Source organism: Maniola hyperantus, chromosome 8 (genome assembly GCF_902806685.2).
Source record: "Maniola hyperantus chromosome 8, iAphHyp1.2, whole genome shotgun sequence".
Lineage (NCBI taxonomy): Eukaryota > Metazoa > Arthropoda > Insecta > Lepidoptera > Nymphalidae > Maniola > Maniola hyperantus.
The window spans coordinates 4,706,219-4,726,538 of NC_048543.1; the positions used below are offsets into that span (position 1 = coordinate 4,706,219).

At 36.9% G+C, this 20,320-nt stretch overlaps 2 protein-coding genes across 4 annotated transcripts in view; one reads left to right on the forward strand and one right to left on the reverse strand.

Moving 5' to 3' along the window:
- LOC117984287 (zinc finger protein draculin-like) overlaps positions 1–20,320 on the forward strand; it is a 321,299-nt gene that overhangs the window by 238,214 nt on the left and 62,765 nt on the right. The gene's annotated exons all lie outside the window — the stretch shown is intronic.
- The window catches only part of LOC117984558 (uncharacterized), a 68,926-nt gene that overhangs the window by 13,225 nt on the left and 35,381 nt on the right, over positions 1–20,320 (reverse strand). For all 3 annotated transcript variants that reach the window (XR_011237030.1, XM_034971189.2, XM_069500331.1), the window contains exons 2-5: positions 19,631–19,836; positions 10,521–10,656; positions 7,120–7,253; positions 2,084–2,203 (exon numbers count right to left, since the gene is read on the reverse strand). Coding sequence is in view for 2 of the 3 variants with exons in the window: in XM_034971189.2 (XP_034827080.1) it covers positions 2,084–2,203; positions 7,120–7,253; positions 10,521–10,656; positions 19,631–19,836 (596 nt within the window). In the remaining variant the exon portion in view is untranslated. The remainder of the gene's footprint in view (positions 1–2,083; positions 2,204–7,119; positions 7,254–10,520; positions 10,657–19,630; positions 19,837–20,320) is intronic.

Genomic DNA, 20,320 nt, shown 5'->3' on the forward strand with positions numbered 1-20,320 from the left:
TGCCTAAAGTTAGTTCTTCAGAATGTAATAATGTATAATGTATAAAATATATACCTAATATAATAATGTAATAATAATTTTATTTTGCAATTTTCCATCTCACAATAGTAGGTATTATTAGATCCTTTAATGTGGATTACCTGACTGACATAAGACAAAACTTTACTCCAAAGTGATCACTTTGTAGTCAAGTTATGTCTTATGTCATTTTCTTTTCCGCAATTAAGTTGTTTAAATAAATAAATATAAACAAGTATGATACAGTGTTGCAAAGTCGATATTGACCACACGATTACCACAGATAATCGTCACACGTGAATAGAATAAAAAAATAACACGCATTTTCATACAATACAATTTTACCGAGCGTCATTTTTGCAGCGGTCATGTGGTTGTTGTAGTACGTCGGAAAAGATCCTAATGTATAAGCATCTATAATAATAATGTTACCACTAAAGTGCGCAAACTAGTTAAAGTTGATGTTAATTAGTTAATTTCGAATAACTGATGGAGTCCGCTAAAATCCGAAAATTTGTTACGTTCACGTTCCTCAGATTTACTAGTTGCATATGTATAGATTTGTGCCATTCCAGGATTTAACGGTTTTCTAAACATTAACATTAACGAGGTAAAATTCAGAAATCTGCTTAATCTGCTGAGAAACTTATGTATAATTCCACACTTCGATGGTTCGGACCCGGTAATAACAGCATTATCTAGTTAATGCTGACATTAACGATTTCCCTACTAGCATTAACATATACATAAAATATACCGTTTCATTTCATCCCCTTTATTCATTTCCGCGATAACAAATTGAGGTCGTTACTAAAACAATACAGATTTGCTTTGTGGAATTAATTATAATTCCTATTGTACTTTTTGTGCGCTTGTATATATTAAATATTATATTTTTCCTATTTGTTTTTTACTACATACAAGTGTGAAAACATAATATAGTAACATACATAGTAAAGTATGTAAGTACCTACTTATTAGGTTTCCACTTTGACTTTCTTTGAAAGCTAGGTTAGAAGTGTTTCTTCCAAGAAGCTATTAATAAATGAAGCTACTAATATTATAAATGCGAAAGTGTGTTTGTTTGTTAGTTTGTTCTTCGATCACGTCGCAACGGAGCAACGGGTTGACCTGATTTTTTACATCGATACTGCTTACAGTGAAACCATTTCCTCGTGAGTCGTGGTCGTGGGTCAACAGCTTATCGAGCCACGTTGGACGTAGATACGTAGTACGTAGCCATCGCACTGCACTGCCGCCACTTAATTCAGTTTTTTGCGATCAAAAGGAGCGAACCGCATCATTGATAAAAGAGCGTGGGAAAATAGCAACATTCCGAGAACGCCAGTAGAGTAAATACGACTCTCCAATCTACAGGTATTAAACTAAAATTGCACTTAGGGCGTTTGTGCGCTCATCCGTATTCGGTTCGTAATTCGTATCCGTGATTCTTCGAAGTGGTCGTCATACGAATTCGTAGTCATTCGATTCGTATTTTTACGGAATCCGTTATTTCACGGATGAGTGCACAAACGCCCTTACTTAGGGTCTCTCGCAAGTGGATATTCCAGGCTATAGCTTTTTAAGGGATTGACATTTGACTTGAGAACAGTCCCTAATTAATTGATATTCCTGATTTTATTCTGTTAATTTTATTTATTACATTTTTAATTTTTATTTACGGTTTGATGAATTTAATATTTCATGTTTTGCCATTAGATTTAAGAGTGCATTTAAAGTATCCAATTTCTTAATAAACTCTATTTTGATGGCTGGATATGTAATATACGCTACCAAGTGGGCCTTAGATGTCAAAATATGTATTTGTTTATTTAAATGAGAAAAGAGTTGCCGTACACAACAATATTTAGTCACAACAAACAGCATTAGGAGCATTAACACAAAACACGACAAAAAGAAAACAACCACAAAAAGCATAAAAACCATTTTCCTGTGCAGAAAAAGAAACAACAGTAGCTTAAATAAAGCTTTTTGCACTAAATGCCCTGTGAAACCATTTCTCGGAGTGCAGCAAACATCATAAAGACATTATACACTAACTCACCCTTATTTTTCCTCTGATAAAGTGGTGTTTTTGCACTACGAACTGGATAGTGCTGTAAGCGGTCCATAAGCTGCCGTTCTCGCCCCCTCCCACTCGGTGCCACACGTGCTGCGAAAGTGCCTATTGACAATAAAAAGGCGCTTTAGTGCACGCGTAAAACTGTATAGCCGATAAACTCCGATATTGTTTTATTGAAATCATAACAGCTCTGCGCCGTAATCTCATCGAACAAATTGTTAATCTATACTATTATTTTTTTTATTTTTTTAATCCCGACTAATATTATAAAGGCGAAAGTTTGTATGTGTGTGTGTGTGTGTGTGTGTGTGTGTGTGTGTGTGTGTGTGTGTGTGTGTGTATGTGTGTGTGTGTGTGTGTGTATGTTGGTTAGTCCTTCACGCAAAAACTACTGGACGGATTTGGCTGAAATTTGGAATGGATATAGATTATACCCTGGATTAACATATAGGCTACTTTTTTTCTCGGAAAAGCATAGAGTTCCCACGGGATTTTGAAAAATGAAAATCCACGCGGACGGAGTCGCGGGCATCGGCTAGTAAAGAATATTAGCGGAGTATATCATGCTGACTAATATTTCCCTTTCCCCTCCAATTAAGCGTAACACTTGTGCTAGGAGTACGACAATAGTGCAACGGGTACAAAAATTTTTTTTTACAAAAAAAAAAAAAAACCGACTTCGATACACAAACACTAAAAATTGAAAAATAATTTAATTTATTACCGAATTTATTATGTATACAAGAGTTAATATAGTTCCATAATAATACTTTTTGGTGCCGGTGTCCCATGGAATTATGCTATGACTGGTTAAAAATCTACTGTTTACTAAGCTATTACACTGATCGCGAGCAATTCACTCTTATCCGTTGAGGAGTTCCAATATCTATCTTCGAAGATGTTCATCAGATCTTCACCAAATTTAAATGGGACCAACTTTGAAGTATACCCTTTCAAACAAAAAAAGAATTTTCAAAATCGGTCCAGGCGTCTTCGAGTAATCGGGGAACATACATAAAAAATAAAAAAAAATAAAAAAAAAGATTCCGACGAATTGAGAACCTCCTCCTTTTTTTGAAGTCGGTTAAAAACGGGTTTAACCAGCGCGCGGGCTGATTCGCTAACTCAGTGTTCAACGATGAATGATAGCCACCGAGCTGACTTCACATTTATTTTGAATCCATTAAAGGTTTTCTACGAAAAAACAATTTGATATCACTCAAAGAAGCACCCATGTAAGACCAACTAATGTCAAATGAGCACGGTGGGCGGTGGCTATCATTCAGTGTTAGATACTGAGTTAGCGAATCACCCCGCTGCGCGCTGGTCTAATGTCAGCTTCATAGAACAAGATTTTTGTTCGGGTACCTATTCATAGTTTACACATCTTAGTATGGCGTTCTAACTGCAGCCTTTCGCCAGTAACGTGAAGGCTTCGTGATACAGAGTTAATCTAAAGAAATCGATAAAGCCGTTTCGAAGATTGGAGGCCGGAGTTCGGAATTGGTTTTAGAGCTAACTGTGAAATGGCTATGCCATGGGAATGCCAAAAATATGCTAATGCGGCGTCTTACTGTTCCGAGGTGGGATTTAACACGCGCGCAGTTCACAAAATCTTTATAGGATAAGCAACGGATAATCTCCTTAATTCCCCACGTATAATATGTGCTCTTCTAAATGTATAAAAGGAAAAGGTGACTGACTGACTGACTGATCTATCAACGCATAGCTCCAACTACTGGATGGATCGGGCTGAAATTTGGGCTGCAGGTAGCTATTATGACGTAGGCATTCGCTAAGAAAGGATTTTTGAAAACTCAACCCCTAAGGGGGTGAAATAGGGGTTTAAAATTTGGTAGTCCACGCGGGCGAAGTCGCGAGCATAAGGTAGTGTGCTCTAAAGTTTTACATTGTAAATCAATACCTCAGTCTAAAAGTATTGGTATCTAATATTAATAAACTCAGAAGTTAGAAAATGATTTTAATAACGTTACACAATTTTCAACAGTTTTAAATTTTTTAAACTTTATAATGATCCTTTGAATAAGTTTATTATAAATCCATAACTTTTAAAACCAATTGCTTGCTTGGGAACTTGAGGACCTTTTTTATTATTAAGGCTTCGTATTATAATGGCAAAAGAGGGACCCTTGTGATGGGACTTAGTCCATCTGTTCATTTAGGTTTTGAAAAAGCCCATGATTAATTTTCCGGGATTAAAATGAGCCTATATATCACGCCCGGGATGAAATCTTTAACTGGCACATTTTTTTATAAATAAGCAAAATAACCCTTTACAAACAAAATTGGTAAAGCAGCTCTAGATAAGTGGTAGGTATTTATTTTTGGGGCAATAGATTAACTTACCAATAAACTATTCAGAGGTTTTTTCGAAGATGGTCCACAGAATCCTCGGTGCGCAAATTCGACTCGCATTTGAGCGGTTTTTGTAAGTTTTTTAATCTACACTAATATTATAAAGAGGAAAACTTTGTTTGTTTGTTTGTTTGTTTGTTTGTTTGTTTGTTTGGTTGTACTGAATAGGCTCAAAAACTACTGGACCGATTTTAAAAATTCTTTCACCATTCGAAAGCTACATTATCCACGAGTAACATAGGCTATATTTTATTTTGGAAAAAAATAGGGTTCCGTAAGATATTTGGGTTTTTCGGACACAAGGTGTAAAAAATCAACCAGAAAAGTTACTTATTTTGCGTACGCTGCCTAAACTATAAAAGATAGAACCATAAAATGTTCTAATTAATTGTAGATCTTATAAATATCTACAAAAAAGTCCGCGACACACTATACCGATCTATGTCGAGTGAGGCACAGCAACCATTTTTTTATTTAAAAATCTTGAATTTTTTTGGACTACATTTAAACGCTTTTATTTTACTCATGCTATTAATCCTTATCAAAATAAATGATTTCATCACTAAGAACAGTTTATGGAGATAATATTTGGTCTTTGAATGATTAAAATTGGACGTTTGGTTTTGAAGTTATGGCGAAATTAAAATATTACGATTTCTGCTGCACGGCCCGTTGTATTATCTACACTATCTACACTAATATTATAAAGAGGAAAACTTTGTTTGTTTGTTTGTTTGTTTGTTTGTTTGTACTGAATAGGCTCAAAAACTACTGGACCGATTTTAAAAATTCTTTCACCAGTAGAAAGCTACATTATTCCTGAGTGACATAGGCTATACGGGATCTTTAAAAACCTAAATCTACGCGGGCGAAGCCGCGGGGATCAGCTAGTTTAACATATTTTAAGTTCAACTTTCAAAAGTTATTTCCAAAAGAACGCTTTTTCAAGCCTTTAATCTAGACTTAGAAATTTATTGTAGGTCGGAAACTTTAAACGTAATTATCCCAGAGTAAACAAGTGCGAAACCTCTTCAAGTCTTTTTCATGGTACCTACTCTCCAGTCTTAAACCGCAAACCATCGTTTCCGAAGTAATTAAAAAGATCATTAAACAACTCTCACGGACAGTTTGCTTGTGAGAAAGAAGCCTACCGTAAATTATGGTATAAAATATTTAGTTATGGTTTTGGAATATTTTCATTCCAAATTCACCTTTTAAAAATGTAAAATAATAAACAACAATATCGTTAAAATGAAACAACCCGTTATTATTGTACACTTATTTATGAAATAGCAGACGGGCTCGTACAAATTAAATTTTGGGTATCTCTTTTTTATATTATACGATTTGAACCCATTTGATTTTCAAACCATTGTACCTATTTATCTTAGTAAGTTTAATATTATTTCAAGTATAAGAATCAGTAATAACAATCATCTCTGAAATCTCGGATAATCAACTTTGTAGCTTTTTATTATCTAAAAAGTGACAAAGACTGAATTCTGATTCCTGAGGGTGTGTTTTCCAATTAACAGAGCTCTTCATTAGTTGTTGTAAAGTGGAAATAGAAATAGTGATGGAGCAGTGAAGGATGGTTTAAAATATATAACAGTTGCAACTTGCAGTACTAAGCGGCTTACAATGGAGTGAAGCATGCGAAGCGGAGCGAGGCTGAGCAGACTGAACCACCGTACGGTGTACTGATAGTGGGTTTAATATCTAATTAAGCCCCTATGACCCCTAATTTTGCTCCATTTTAGTGGTAGCACCCACGGCCCACCTTAACTCCCCTAATCTTTGCTTCAATGATAACACCTCACACAAAATTATAATATACTAGCTGATGCCCGCGACTTCGTCCGCGTGGAATTATGTTTTTAAAAATCCCGTGGGAACTCTTTAATTTTCCGGGATAAAAACCAATAAACCAACAAACCAACAAACAAACACACTTTCACATTTATAATAAGGGTACTGATTACTTAGAAAGAATCATCATCATCATCATAATCGACACATCGCCGGCTTACTGAGCACGACTCTCCTCTTAGGATGAGAAGGGTTTAGGCCATAGACTGCCACGCTGGCCCAGAGCATGCCCAGATTAGCAGAGTTAACAGACTTTTGAGAACATTATGAAAAACTCTCACTTCTCAGGCATGCAGGCTTCACCACGACGTTTTCCTTCACCGTTAAAGCAAGTGATATTTAATTGATTAAAACTCATGGTTCGATGTTATGTGCCCGGGATCGCACCCCCGACCCCCCTAATCGACTACTTAACCACTAGGCTATCACCGCTTATAGGTAGAATGAATAGTATTAATTAGTTTACATAGTCGTGACGTCGTCACCTGAATAAGGGTTCCGGCTGAAAATCAGCGCTGTATCTTGTATTTTTAATATGAAGCATACCACATAATGATGAGCTGGCCATTGGGGCCATCGTTGCTGCATCATTTGTCAAATTCCTGAAAAGCTGGCAACACATTGGCGGTTCCTCTGGTGTGCAAATGTTCATGGGCGGCGGCTATCACTTAGCATTAGGTGACCCACCTCCTCGTTTGCTCGCTATTTTTATTTTATTTTTAAATTATAAGTAGGGACTTATCTAAACTATTTCGAGTAGCCGCAAAACTTACCGGTTCACTGTTGATAAAAAATGATAGATTCGCCGGCGGCATCGAGTCAAAGCTGATACATTCCGCTTTTAACTTCATGCCGGGTTTGTACCGCATCTTCAACCCCAGTAACTCTGGATCACTCTTGGGCAGATCTGTAAACAAACGCATTGGTCAACTGTCTGTCTATGAACAATTTTATTTTCCAGTGTTTTCAAGAAATGGATTCCATACTTACAAAACATACTAAACGTAGAAACATTAAATTAAGCGTCCTTTTTAGGGTTCCGTACCTCAAAATGAAAAAAGGAGCCCTTAAGGATCACTTTGTTGTCTGTCTGCCTGTTTGTCCGTCGTGTCTGTCAAGACAACCTATGGGGTACTTCCCGTTGACCTAAAATCATAAAATTTGGTAGGTAGGTAGGTCTTATAGCACAAAAAGGAATAAATCCAAAAACCGTGAATTTGTGGTTACATCACACACAAAAAAATTAATTGTGGTCATGAACAAAAAATTAGTATTTTCAATTTTCGAAGTAAGATAACTATATCAAGTGGGGTATCATATGAAAGGGCTTCACTTGTAGATTCTAAAACAGATTTTTATTTATTTTAGGCATAATAGTTTTTGATTTATCGTGCAAAATGTCGATAAAATACGATTGTAGTACGGAACCCTCAGTGCGCGAATCTGACTCGCACTTGGCCGGTTTTTTTTTTATTCAGATACAAGTTAGCCCTTGACAAAAATCTAGTTTAGTACCTAGCTAGTTACCACTAGCGCCAAAGCCGTGCTGCCAGACGATTTAACGTTCCGGTATACGATGCCGTGTAGAACCAAAGTTTTATAAGCTGCCATACCCCTTCCAGATTAGCCCGCTGCCATCTTAGACTGCATCACCACTTACCACCAGATTTGAGATTGCAGTCAAGGGGTAATTTGCATCTGAATAAAATAAAACAAACTAAGTAATAGGTACATTATACAAATATACCATACAAATACATAATCAATTAACAAACAGCCTCCAAGCCTCGCAGTTTAATGGATGCAAATTATTAAGAAATCTCTTTCACGAGCGGGTAGGCTCTGCAAAGGAAAAGTGATGTTTTTTAATATTCAGAAGCTCCCCTTGAATACCGTCTAACTTGCTTATCATACTGCTTGTTATTCATAAGAATTTTTGATATAAATTACTAATTATAAGTCTCAATATCTTCAGAACCGGAATTGAGGCTTAAGACACTAATTATTTTATTGAATGCCTAAAGGTACCCACTAAGTATATTATTATCTAAAATTTAAGTACGTACTTCTATTCAATGCGGATCATTAGGCACAACAGACTTAGTATATTACAGGAATATTTAATGTTTTATCGTGTTAATTTATAAGTAGCAATCTCTTATAACCCTACTAGCTTATTCCCGCGACTGACTGCGACTGACTGACTGATCTTTCAACGCACAGCTCAAACTACTGGACGGATCGGGCTGAAATTAGGCACACAGATAGCTATTATGACGTACACATCCGCTAAGTAGGTAAGGATTTTTGAAAATTCAACTCCTAAGGGGGTAAAATAGGGGTTCGAAGTTTGTGTAGTCCACGCGAACGAAGTCACGGGCATAAGCTTGTAATAATTAAATTCCAACCCGAAATAGATTAAAAATAAAATGATTTTTTTTTCTACCATGTGATTGATGAGACCGCAACGTGTAAAAAGCAATGCAACTTAATGCAATGGCGCATCATAAATTTACTTATTTGCTTAATCGTGCGAACGCTAACCACGTAGTCCACCATACGTGGAATTCGCATTATATGCTACGTTCGAGGTTGTACAATATACATACCCATAAAAATCACTTGTTTTTATAACATCATCATCATCATGATGAACCCATCACCGGCTCACTACAGAGCACAGGTCTCCTCTCAGAGTGAGAAGGGTTTTGGCCATAGTTTATCACGCTGGCCATGTGCGGATTGGTAGACTTCACACACCTTTGAGAACATTATGGAGAACTCTCAGGCATGCAGGTTTCCTCACGGTATTTTACTTCAGCGACTATATAACATAAAATAAAACATACTATATAACATAAAACATGTTTTTATAACATAAAATAAAATAAAATCCATCAATTTCAGATCTCGGTCTCAATCTCAATAATCTTTAGGTGCTTAAAAATTATCGGGCTATTTTATCAGTCGTTTGCGGCAAACCTTACTATTAATAAAACAATATCAAAGCACTTTAACACAAATACTAACATTCAAGATAAGCGGCCAAATCTGTTTTTATAGCCGCTAATGAAATTCCAAGCAGTAATTTTTCGGCCATTATCGCCGGGTCCGATCGACCCGGTTTACTTGCACGACTTACAAGGCATAATTTCTTTTGTCGTGGGAAACGCGACACGTCCAACACGGACGGGGATTTAAGGGCCGGAGCTAACGAAAATGTCAGCTTTTTCGCCACATTTAGGCTTCCATACCTCAAAAGGAAAAAAGAAACCCTTATAGGATCACTTGGTTGTCTGTCTGTCTGTCCCCGTTTGTCTGTCGTGTCTGTCTAGAAACCTATAGGGTACTTCCCGTTGACCTAGAATCATGAAATTTTGAAGTTAGGTCTTATAGCACAAATAAAGGAAAAAATCCGAAAACTTCGAATAGGTACATCATTAAAAAAAATTAGAATGTGTTCATGAACAAAATAATTTGTTTTTTCAACTTTCAAAGTAAGATTACAATACCAAGTGGCGTATCATATTATGAAAGAACTTTACCTGTAGAATCTAAAAAATATTTTTGATCTATCGTGCACGATATCGAAAAAATACGACTGTAGTACGGAACCCACGGTGCGCGAGTCTGTCTCCCACTTGGCCGGTTTTTTTCTAATAATATTAATTTACAGCCTTGTATTTTTTAGGCATGTTCATTATTGTAAACATGTCCAAAATCATAAAGCGATAAATTGACAAGAGCAATATGCCTTTTCCCCCTCCAGCTGAGAGTAAAGCTTATGCCAAGAGTAGGTGTACTAGCGAATGTGATTTGAAAATACGCCCTCTCCTCGCTTCATTATCATGCACTATCAATAAATCATTCATTAACGACGTACATAGAGCCGTGAAATAGTTTCGTGAGGCTAGAAAGCGCGTCCGCTAACCTCTCACAAGTGTACTTCTAGTGACCCCTGTGCGTCACATCCCACAGCGCGAGCTATTGTGAGTCACTTAAATCATACTCTATCACTAAACATAGAGTCGTGAACTAGTGCCGTGAGGATAGAAAGCGCGTCCGCTAACATCTCAATTGTGTACTTCTAGTGACCCCTGTGGGACCCCTACAGCGCAAGGAATCGTGCATCGCTTGCCTCACTTTAATCATACTCTATCACTAAACCACTCACCAACGACGTACATGGAGCCGTGAACTTGCGCCGTGAGGAAGGACGGTGCGTCCGCTGACACTTCGCAAGTGTACCTCCCGTGAGCCCTCCGCGTCACATCTTTCAGTGTGAGCTGCTGTGCGTCGCTCGCGTCACGCTGTGGAAACAATCCACACTAAATTATCATGCTAACAATATACTTCTTCTAGTTCTACCATATTCCCGCAATTTAAGTAGATTACCTAGATATTAAGTTAATTTACAGGCGAAAAGTTTATCAACACTGAACGACAGCAATTCTTCGAGCGTTTTCCACTACTGGTAATAAAATGAATAAGTACCTACAGCTATGGCTTCATTTAAAATATGGATTTATCCACATGACCTATGAAATGTACAGATCAAATTAAAGAACCAGCAGTCACAATGGAAATTCCATCACACGATAGTGTAAGATAGGTAGCCGTCAGAGAAAAGTGCGAACGGATTGTCAAGCGAACCACAGCTGAAATTCCGACCAGCCGGGTGGTTCGCTAACTCGTTGTCTTACACTGAATGATAGCCACCGAGCCCATTTGACATCTATTTTTAATCCATTGAAGGTTTTCTACGAAAAATTGTTTCAATATCACTTAGTGAAGCAGCAATGTAGAACCAACCAATGTCAAATGAGCTCGCTGGCTATCATGTTAGACATTGAGTTAGTGAGTCACCCCGCGACCAGTCTTCCAATACTGTAGCGCCAAAAATAAGAAGAAGAATAATTATGATGACAAGCACTAACAGCAAATAGGTAATTTGCTGTTCGTACTCGTTGTTGACCAGGCAAAGCAAGGTCTCAAAAACTCAAGTGAATTAGCATGTTGTCCTTCCGTTAATATATTACACTAGCTTATGCTCGCGACATCGTCCGCGTGGACTTCACAAATTTCAAACCCCTATTTCACCCCCTTAGGAGTTGAATTTTCAAAAATCCTTTCTTAGCGGATGCCTACCTCATAATAGCTATCTGCATGCCAAATTTCAGCCCGATCCGTCCACTAGCTGTGCGTTGATAGATCAGTCAGTCAGTCAGTCAGTCACCTTTTCTTTTTAGATATTTAGATTACTTTGTATCGTTTATTACCTAATGTTCAAGGTCATATTTTAAGTAGAATTTAAGGTCTCAGCTTTCCCAACGGATTACGAAAACTTGCGCTGGTCATAAATAAACCTGTCTCACAAAACCTGAGGGCTGAAAAAGAAGGTCACCATGCTTTACATAATATATTATGTAAACTTACGCTTTTAATACTATTAGGTCTTGCTTCGGCACGTGCGGTGTTCGTGGTTTAGTTTTTAAATAGTGCATTTAAAGGATAATAAAGATGCTTTAATCCGCACTAAAGCTCTAAAAGGATTTTAAACATTTACTATAATAAAAATAGATTTTAATTAATATAGTAGCTAAGCATAATCAATAAGTAACTAAAAGCTGTGACAACCTGGTTGTTAAGACGTCCGCCTCCTAATCGGAGGTCGGGGGTTCGATCCCGGGGGCGGGCACGCACCTCTAACTTTTCGGAGTTTTAAGTAGGTATTTAAATATTACTTGCTTTAACGGTGAAGGAAAAAATCGTTAGGAAACCATACCCAAAACCTACCACCGTTCTCCATAATGATTTCAAAGGTGAAGTCAAAGTGAATCCGCACTTGGTTTGTAAACAATGGCCAAAAACCCTTCTCATTTGAGAGGAGACCCGTGCTCTGTAGTGAGCTGATCATGGATTGATCATGATGATGATGATGATGAAATATAGTAGCTAGCTTTATTGTAAAACCACAGCACTCAAAATAAGTGTACCTCGTTTACAATTCTGTATAATTTGGAGAGGGCGTAAGTACGAGTAAAGTACTCTTGTACTTACCTTGTACCAAATCTGAGACATTAAAATTCATTAGTAAACTGAAATGATACAAGGTTGTAATACACACCCATACTAATTAGTATAAATGCGAAAGTTGGTCTGTCTAATGGCTAGCTTTTCACGGCCATCCGTCCAGAGGTAGCTTCCCGAGGACCAAAACCCAGAAAATCAAATAATCCTCAATCCGATTATTTCGTTTCCGGTTACTGGACCCCAAAACATACATAATTTTTTTTACATAACAAGTTAGCTTTTGATTGCGAATCTACCTGGTGGCAAGTGATGATGCAATCTAAGATAGTAGCGGGCTAATAATAAAGAAGAATGGCAGTCGTTTTCTTAAGCCCATAGTCTATACTCCTTATCGGTTTCTACACGGCATCGTACCGGAACGCTAAATCGCTTGGCGCCACGACTGTGCCGGTAGAGTGATAACCACAACCACCGGATCAGAAGCAATTTAGAAATATAATTTCCAAATTGCCACTGCCGAAAATCGAACCGAATTTAATTAATTTCAAAATCCTTTATTTATACGGAGAATAATTTGCTTTATGATGTGTCATAAGCAAAACTCTATGACAGCAGATTTTACTGAGCAGACCTGGCAAGAATTTCTCAGAATATAGTTATGTGGTTATTACTTAAAAGGGAGATGTTTCGCACCGTATACCTATTTAAATAGACTTTACAGAAACACCTATCTGAAATTCTGACGCTGTTGATAAAGCTTTCACGAGCTTTTGAATCTCATTGAATTGCTTTGAATCGTAATCGTATTGAATTCTGCAGAAAAGTGGCAAAAAACGCCTAACTCAATTATAGGATACTTATTCTGTCTGTGCTAAACAAAATGAATGAATTTAAAAAAGACATCAGGATAAGTGCCAACACAATTAATTAAGGATGAACTAATAGCTCATGTTTTTAAATATCCTGGGAAGCTTAGGTTAACCATTATAATGATAACAGAAGTTAGTACTTAATACTAAGGGAGTTGTACCTAATAAAAAACCAACGGTATTACGTGCTCTCCGGAAGAATGGAAAAAACGTATTTCGGATTATTAAGTTGGATCAGACCTCTACGGATACCTGTCTTATAATACGCGTTTTAAAAAGAATTGGGTATTTGCCTACTTTTGAATTTGATAAATATTATTACTTACTTTATTATAAACTAGGATAAAAATAATGACGTAGGTACACTGAAAAAAATATTAAAATCCAACAAAGATTTACAAAGTTACAGACATTTTAATTTTTGAGTGGGAGGGTCTTCGATCCCTTTCTCGCAAAACGAAAATTTGTATGAAACCGCACGAAGCTACTATGGTGTGACGTCATACTGCTGTGTCGCTATCTCTGTCTAATCAGAAATATTTAAATGCTTATAACTTTTTTGTTATTTGATCGATTTAATTCAATTAGTTTTTTCAGTTTACGTCATTATTTTTATTCTAGTTTATAATAAAGTAATAAAAAAATTGGAGTCAAATACCCAATTTAATATGCCAGAACAGTCGTGTTTTTTTATTTATTTTTTACATTCTACTAGTAATTAAAGTTATCTTTTTTGTGTGAACTGTGGTAAGACAGATAAAAAATGCGAGACTTCCACGAAGTCAAAACAGACTTTAGGTCAAATTTGCTTAACCAGGGCAATCATGCCCTGAAGCCATTTATATCCCACGCCATCCCTCAATAAATAATTTAATTACTTACTAGAATAATTTCAATTTTAATAACAAAACGAGCAAATTCCACAGTACCTACTCACAAATAGCACGAATACCTACCCACAATCCCCTTTTACACGAACAATATTATAAATTGGACTGATTCAGGCCAAATACAAATTGGATTGATTCAAAATGGTGCGACACGTATATTAAGTTTTGTGTTCCCTAATAAAAGGGCCAGATTTGAACCAATGTACGCCCAACGGCCATGGTCGTTGATGCGGCAAATTGATACCTAAAGATTTTTACGCAACACAATTTCTCGGGTAAAGTCAATTTACGAGCCAAGAATGTCCATTATTATTAGGTTTTCGTCGCGCCTTCGGCAAAACCTATGCCGCGTGTAAGGGAAGCAGATACTAATAAAAATTTACAAGCATATTATAATTTGGGCTATATTATAAACAATTCTTGAGCATAGGTTTTGGAACTAAAGTCCTCACAGTTCATGAATTAACCACATCTAAAGTTTTCACCAAAAATAATCAAACACAAAATTCAAATTATGACACAACCCTAAAATTTACATGAAAATGTCAGGGTAGAGATAGCTAATTGTGGATTTTTTTTTTATTATTATTGCACTGATTGAACCTACGTGAACAATACATAAATATAAAGGTAATTGACCTACCAGCTTTTAAAAGGCATCTACCAACACGTTATACTTGAAATACACTTTAAATCAAATCTACTTAGATTTAGTTACATGATAATCCTTTCAAGGTTAGCTCTTGATGAATCTTTTATAAATAATAAATATACTTTCTTACTGAAAATCTGAAATTCGGGAAAGCTAGAGAAAATAGCAATAAGTAAAGAATCCTCGCAGATTTTTATTTTTACCCAAATGCTCGTCGCAAAGACAGGGTTATATTATTTTTCAGAGCTACTTATATTTTGCTGTTTGGTATGTAGATATTGTGGGATTCTTTATACCCTCGTAGCATCCCAAAGACTAGATGGATTTTAATCAATGAGGTTTTTATCGCGATAGTAAAGTAGCGTAGATATAGATACCCGTCTCTAGGATGCAAGCTCTGTACCAAATAGTACTTATATGCTGTAGTATATGCTTCATCATTTTTAAATCCCGTGGAAACTCTTTCATTTTCCGGAACAAAAAGTATCCTATGTAATATGTCCTTCCCTAGGAGCTATCTCTGTACAAAATTTCGGCAAAAATGGTTTAATGGAGGGGCCATGAAATGCTAGCAGACAGACAGACAAACCTTTCGGATTTATATTAATTAAGTATGGATTACGTCACGCTGCGTAAAAAAGCGTGCGAATTGCGAAATACTCGCAACTGCGCCTTTTGCAGCTGTAAAGGCCGTCCAGCAATTTTCAGTCTTACCAAAGGATTTCCTTGTTCCGTGCAACTTCCCACGATTGGCCTTATAAGTAAACCTATTCGATACCCGACACGGCCAATTTGGATGTTTTGTAGGCTGTTTTGTTTTTTTTGTTTTTGGTTTTGTTGCCTGGTAGGCGCTTTCCCCGTAGATAGTTACCGCTCTACTGGCAAAGAAATTCCGCCAAGTGAATTCCTCTACAAAGCCGCGCGTAAAAACCGATTAGGGGTGTAGGTTTAATTAATTGATTGCCATGCCCCTTCCAAGTTAACCCGTTTCATCTTTCTTCTGTCAGACAGACAAAACGACAAACCCACTTTAACATTTATAGTATTAGTAGGCATGGATTCGTATGAGTTTCCATCCACGTCCATTTACAAAGTACTTAGGCCTTTAGAAACCGTAAAATAAAATGTAATGATGCACTTAGTTAGCGGTTATATTAACCGGTAGTATGTATACCTACTCAGTAGCAGTACACTATTATCTATTCCGTAGTACCTAGTAGTAGTGGGTTGTTGCAGGCAGCAATCATAAAAATAAATGCTTATTCCACTTTTGGGATGTTTACTCAGTAATTGGACCAGATTACAACTTTCCAAACGAGGTCACCTGTAGGTAGGTAACGTAGGTGATTATTAAGGATATCTATTTAGATTTCCCCTACCGTATAAAAGGAACCACGAAAATTGTCCCCGTAATCATGGAAGAAAATTTGGATATCGTACGTTAACTACCTACATTCTTAATGAATGAATGAATGATTTATTTATTCAATAAAATGTAGGTAGGTACAACGCGTTGAAATAATGTCTGACGAGCCTTGTACATTTTACGTATAAGTAAGATGCCAATATATTATAAAACCCTGAACCTAAACTTTTAAAAATACCACCACCACCGACTAACGTCATATTGTTACTCTATAATATTATTACATATCTAGAAGTAGCATAGGCTATAAATTACATGAACATGGATGAAGTCGCGGGCAATGAAATTGGGTCTGAGTCGTACGAAAGAACTTTATTTAATTTACAACAATTAACAACATAATATGTAAGAAAGGATGTTTATGTGTTTGTGTTTATCTTACATATTATAATATATAATCAGCTAAACATATATCTGTCATAGTCAGTTAGAACTGCACAATTTTCCTTCTAAACTAGCGCGCTTCCATCTTAAGACTGCATCGTCACCTACCATATGGAGAGATAGGCAGTCAAAGGCTTACTTGTATCGGAATAAACAATCCAACTGAAAAACTCATCCTTTTTCCAAAGTCGGATAAAAGGTATGACGTGTTAGGTATTGAGTATTGACAAGTCCGCAGTGCGACCCTTTAGGTATGATTCCGAACCACGCTGCACGCAGCAGTGCTGCGTGCAGCGTGCTGTGCTACTGGTCCCCGTACAAACTCTATAAGCTTATATGAGATTACATTCCGAGCTAGGCAGCAATGCCGCGGCAGCAATTTAGCGGAAAATTGCTGCCTAGCTCGGAATGTAATCTCATATAAGCTTATAGACATTGTATGGGGACCAGTAGTGCCGCGACAGCACTGTTGCGGCAGCACTGCTGCGTGCAGCGTGGTTCGGAACCATACCTTTATTTTGCACCAAATATTGCTTGCGTCAGCCGATCGCAACTAGACGACGCGACGCCTCTTACTATACAAACCTAACAATCATAGCAATGTATAAAAACATTTTTCTTATTGCGACGAAAAAAATTTAATTCCACGCAAACCAAGTCGCGGGCTGGTGGTCTTACAACGTTGTAAATTGTGAGAAGACTGGGTCTTCTAATCTAAATTCGGGTCTAGACATGGGATTTACCTACATATATTTTTTTGCAGATATTACTAACTAGCCGATGCCCGCGACTTCGTCTGCGTGGAATAAATTTTTTTCGTCATCCCATTTTTATCTATATTATCATTATATTAATATTATAAATTCAAAAGTGTGTTTGTTTGTTCTTCCTTCACGCCCTAACTAAGCACCCAATCGACTTGATGTTTGACATAGAGATAGTTGAAAGGATGGAGAGATAGGCTACTTTTTGTCCCAAAAAATTAAAGAGTTCACATAGTATTTTTAATAACCTAAATCCACGCGGACGAAGTCGCGGGCATCAGCTAGTTGTTACTAATTATATCGTTCAGCAATCTTATATCGTTTCTGAGATTATGTTTGCTCTTCCAAAGCGTCAGACGCACGGCCTATTTTCATAATAAATGTAGGAAGGCTTTCGCGAGCACATACTCGTAATATAAGTATACCTCCTATATGTAAGGATAGTATGGAAAAAGAATCTTAAACGAAAAAAACATCATTCCTTTTGCAAATCTCTAGGGATAAAGTTGTTAGTTCTCGGTGGTTTAACTGAAACCTGCAAATCAAACATCAGGGAATCGAGTAATAAAATAAGCATGTTTCCAAAAAAAATACTCCACGTTTCAGCCGTATTTGATACAACTTAGCTTTTGCCCGCGAATTCATTCTACATCCGATTTTTTTTTTAATAAATTTAGTTTTTTTAATCCTATAGGAAAAAATTGTTTTACTAGGATAATAAGTCTTCATGTATCTATTGTGCCTAATTAAAAAAAAATTAGACCAGTCTAAAAGTTTTGAGATCTACAGAGCGTAGTTTGACTTTACTCAAACTTAGGGCCTGTTTTACAACCGCCAGATAAACTTTATCCAATAAATAAATTTGACGTTATGACAGTTTTTGTTTTGGAAATCTGTCAATATGTCAAATTTATTCGTTAAATAAAGTTTCAGACAACCTCCAGAGCATTCATCTAAGCTCCAGAGGGTTGTGAAACAGGTCCTAGACAGTTAAAACCTGACATAATATATGTCTCTCATACTATTACATTAATTGCCACAATTTAACTCAAGTTAAAGTCTGAGCAAAGTCAAAGTTGCCCTCTATAGATTCCAGATTTAGGTTGGAAGCTATAGTGCGCACTTTGACTTTGCTTAGACTTAAGTTTCAGTTAAAACGAGACACATTTATGCCAGCGGTATAGCGCTTTCTCGTTTTAACAGTGTCTTAAGTCTAAGCAAAGTCTAAGTATATTCCATGCCTTAGATTTAGAGGAGCATTAAAAGTCCAAGAATAATCCCAAGTTGTATTTTTTCCGAACAATCAACAGACTTTATTCTGCAAAGTAATCGCATTTATAATTCTACCGTGAAAATAACCTTAATATTAAAAACTTTGTACAAGTAATTTCAAACTTTGTTGCTGAGGAACACGATTAAATTACAGAATTTTCGTCTTATTAGAGTTAATTAAGATAATCACGCTTATTATTCATGTGTTTATGAAACTTGGGTTGTTTTCTTGATAATTAATGGTAATAAACATTGCTAATTATTCAGTATTAACTACCTAACTAAAACTTTACAATTGTATTATGGATCTAGAAAAAGCTCAAAAGCTCAACGGTCAGGGAGAGGACTGAAAGCCAAAAGGTCTACCCACGACTAAAACTCTGTTATACTAGTCGTACCTCCTTCTACTTCACAAGCTTTTCATGAGCTTTTCGCTTAGATGGAGGGGAAATATTAGTCATGCTTATCATGGCTAAGACCGCGTTCACTTTGAATGTCCGTTACGACATTGCGTTCATTCGTTTGATAGGTTTTTTCACTCAAAGCTGTTAAGGTGGCCGTTTTGAGCCATCTCCTCTACACGCACGGCAAAATAAGCGCTAAATTATCATAGAGACGCTCAAACTTATCTGAATCTTTTCAAGGACAACGCATCACTTGCTTTTTGACGAAGGCAAACATCGCGAGAAAATAACAAGTAGGTATGCGAATTATGCCGAGTGCCTAAACGTGAGTATAGCTGAAATAACCTACACTTTAAGATATGCGAATCTTGAAAAAAAATGTGGTAACACCTACTAACGTACGTTTTGCTACAAGGAAACTGAAATAGATTTGAAATAGATAACTTTTTTTTTTTATTCAGATACAAGTTAGCCCTTGACTGCAATCTCACCTGGTAGTAAGTGATGATGCAGTCTAAGATGGAAGCGGGCTAACTTGGAAGGGGCATGGCAGTTAAATGGCACTATACTAAGTAGCTATTCATACTTACATCAACTTCGATCCCAGAGATGGGGAACTCTTTGATTGGAGGCACGTCTCTTGGCGCGTACCTGTAGAACTCCCGATCGCCGCGGTACCACTTCACCTGGTACAGGTCCTCATTCTCCAGGTCATACATACACCGGAGTACCACCGGTTTCCCTCTTTCCACTGCTTCAGGTATTATCATGTACACATTTCGTAAGCACATTGATCCTGTTGACAAAATTTTAAAAATTAGTACCTACCCATATTATTCTTAAACTAGCTTGTGCTCGCGACTTCGTCCGCGTGGACTATACACATTTCAAACCCCTATTTCACCCCTTTAGGGTTTAATTTTCAAAAATCCTTTCTTAGCGGATGCCTACGTCATAATAGCTATCTGCATGCCAAATTTCAGCTCGATCCGTCCAGTAGTTTGAGCTGTGCGTTGATAGATCAGTCAGTCAGTCAGTCAGTCACCTTTTCCTTTTATATAATTAGATGTGAAAGTGTGTTTGTTTATTGTTTGTCCTTCAATGACACTGTAAGGAGCAACGGATGGGCTTTACTTTTTGCATGGATATCTAGTTAAATACCCTGGAGAGTGACATAGGCTACATTTTATACCGAAAATCAAGCTCCCACGGGATTTTAAAAACCTAAATCCACGCGGAGGAGGTTACGAACATCAGCTAGAAGTACATAGGTATATACC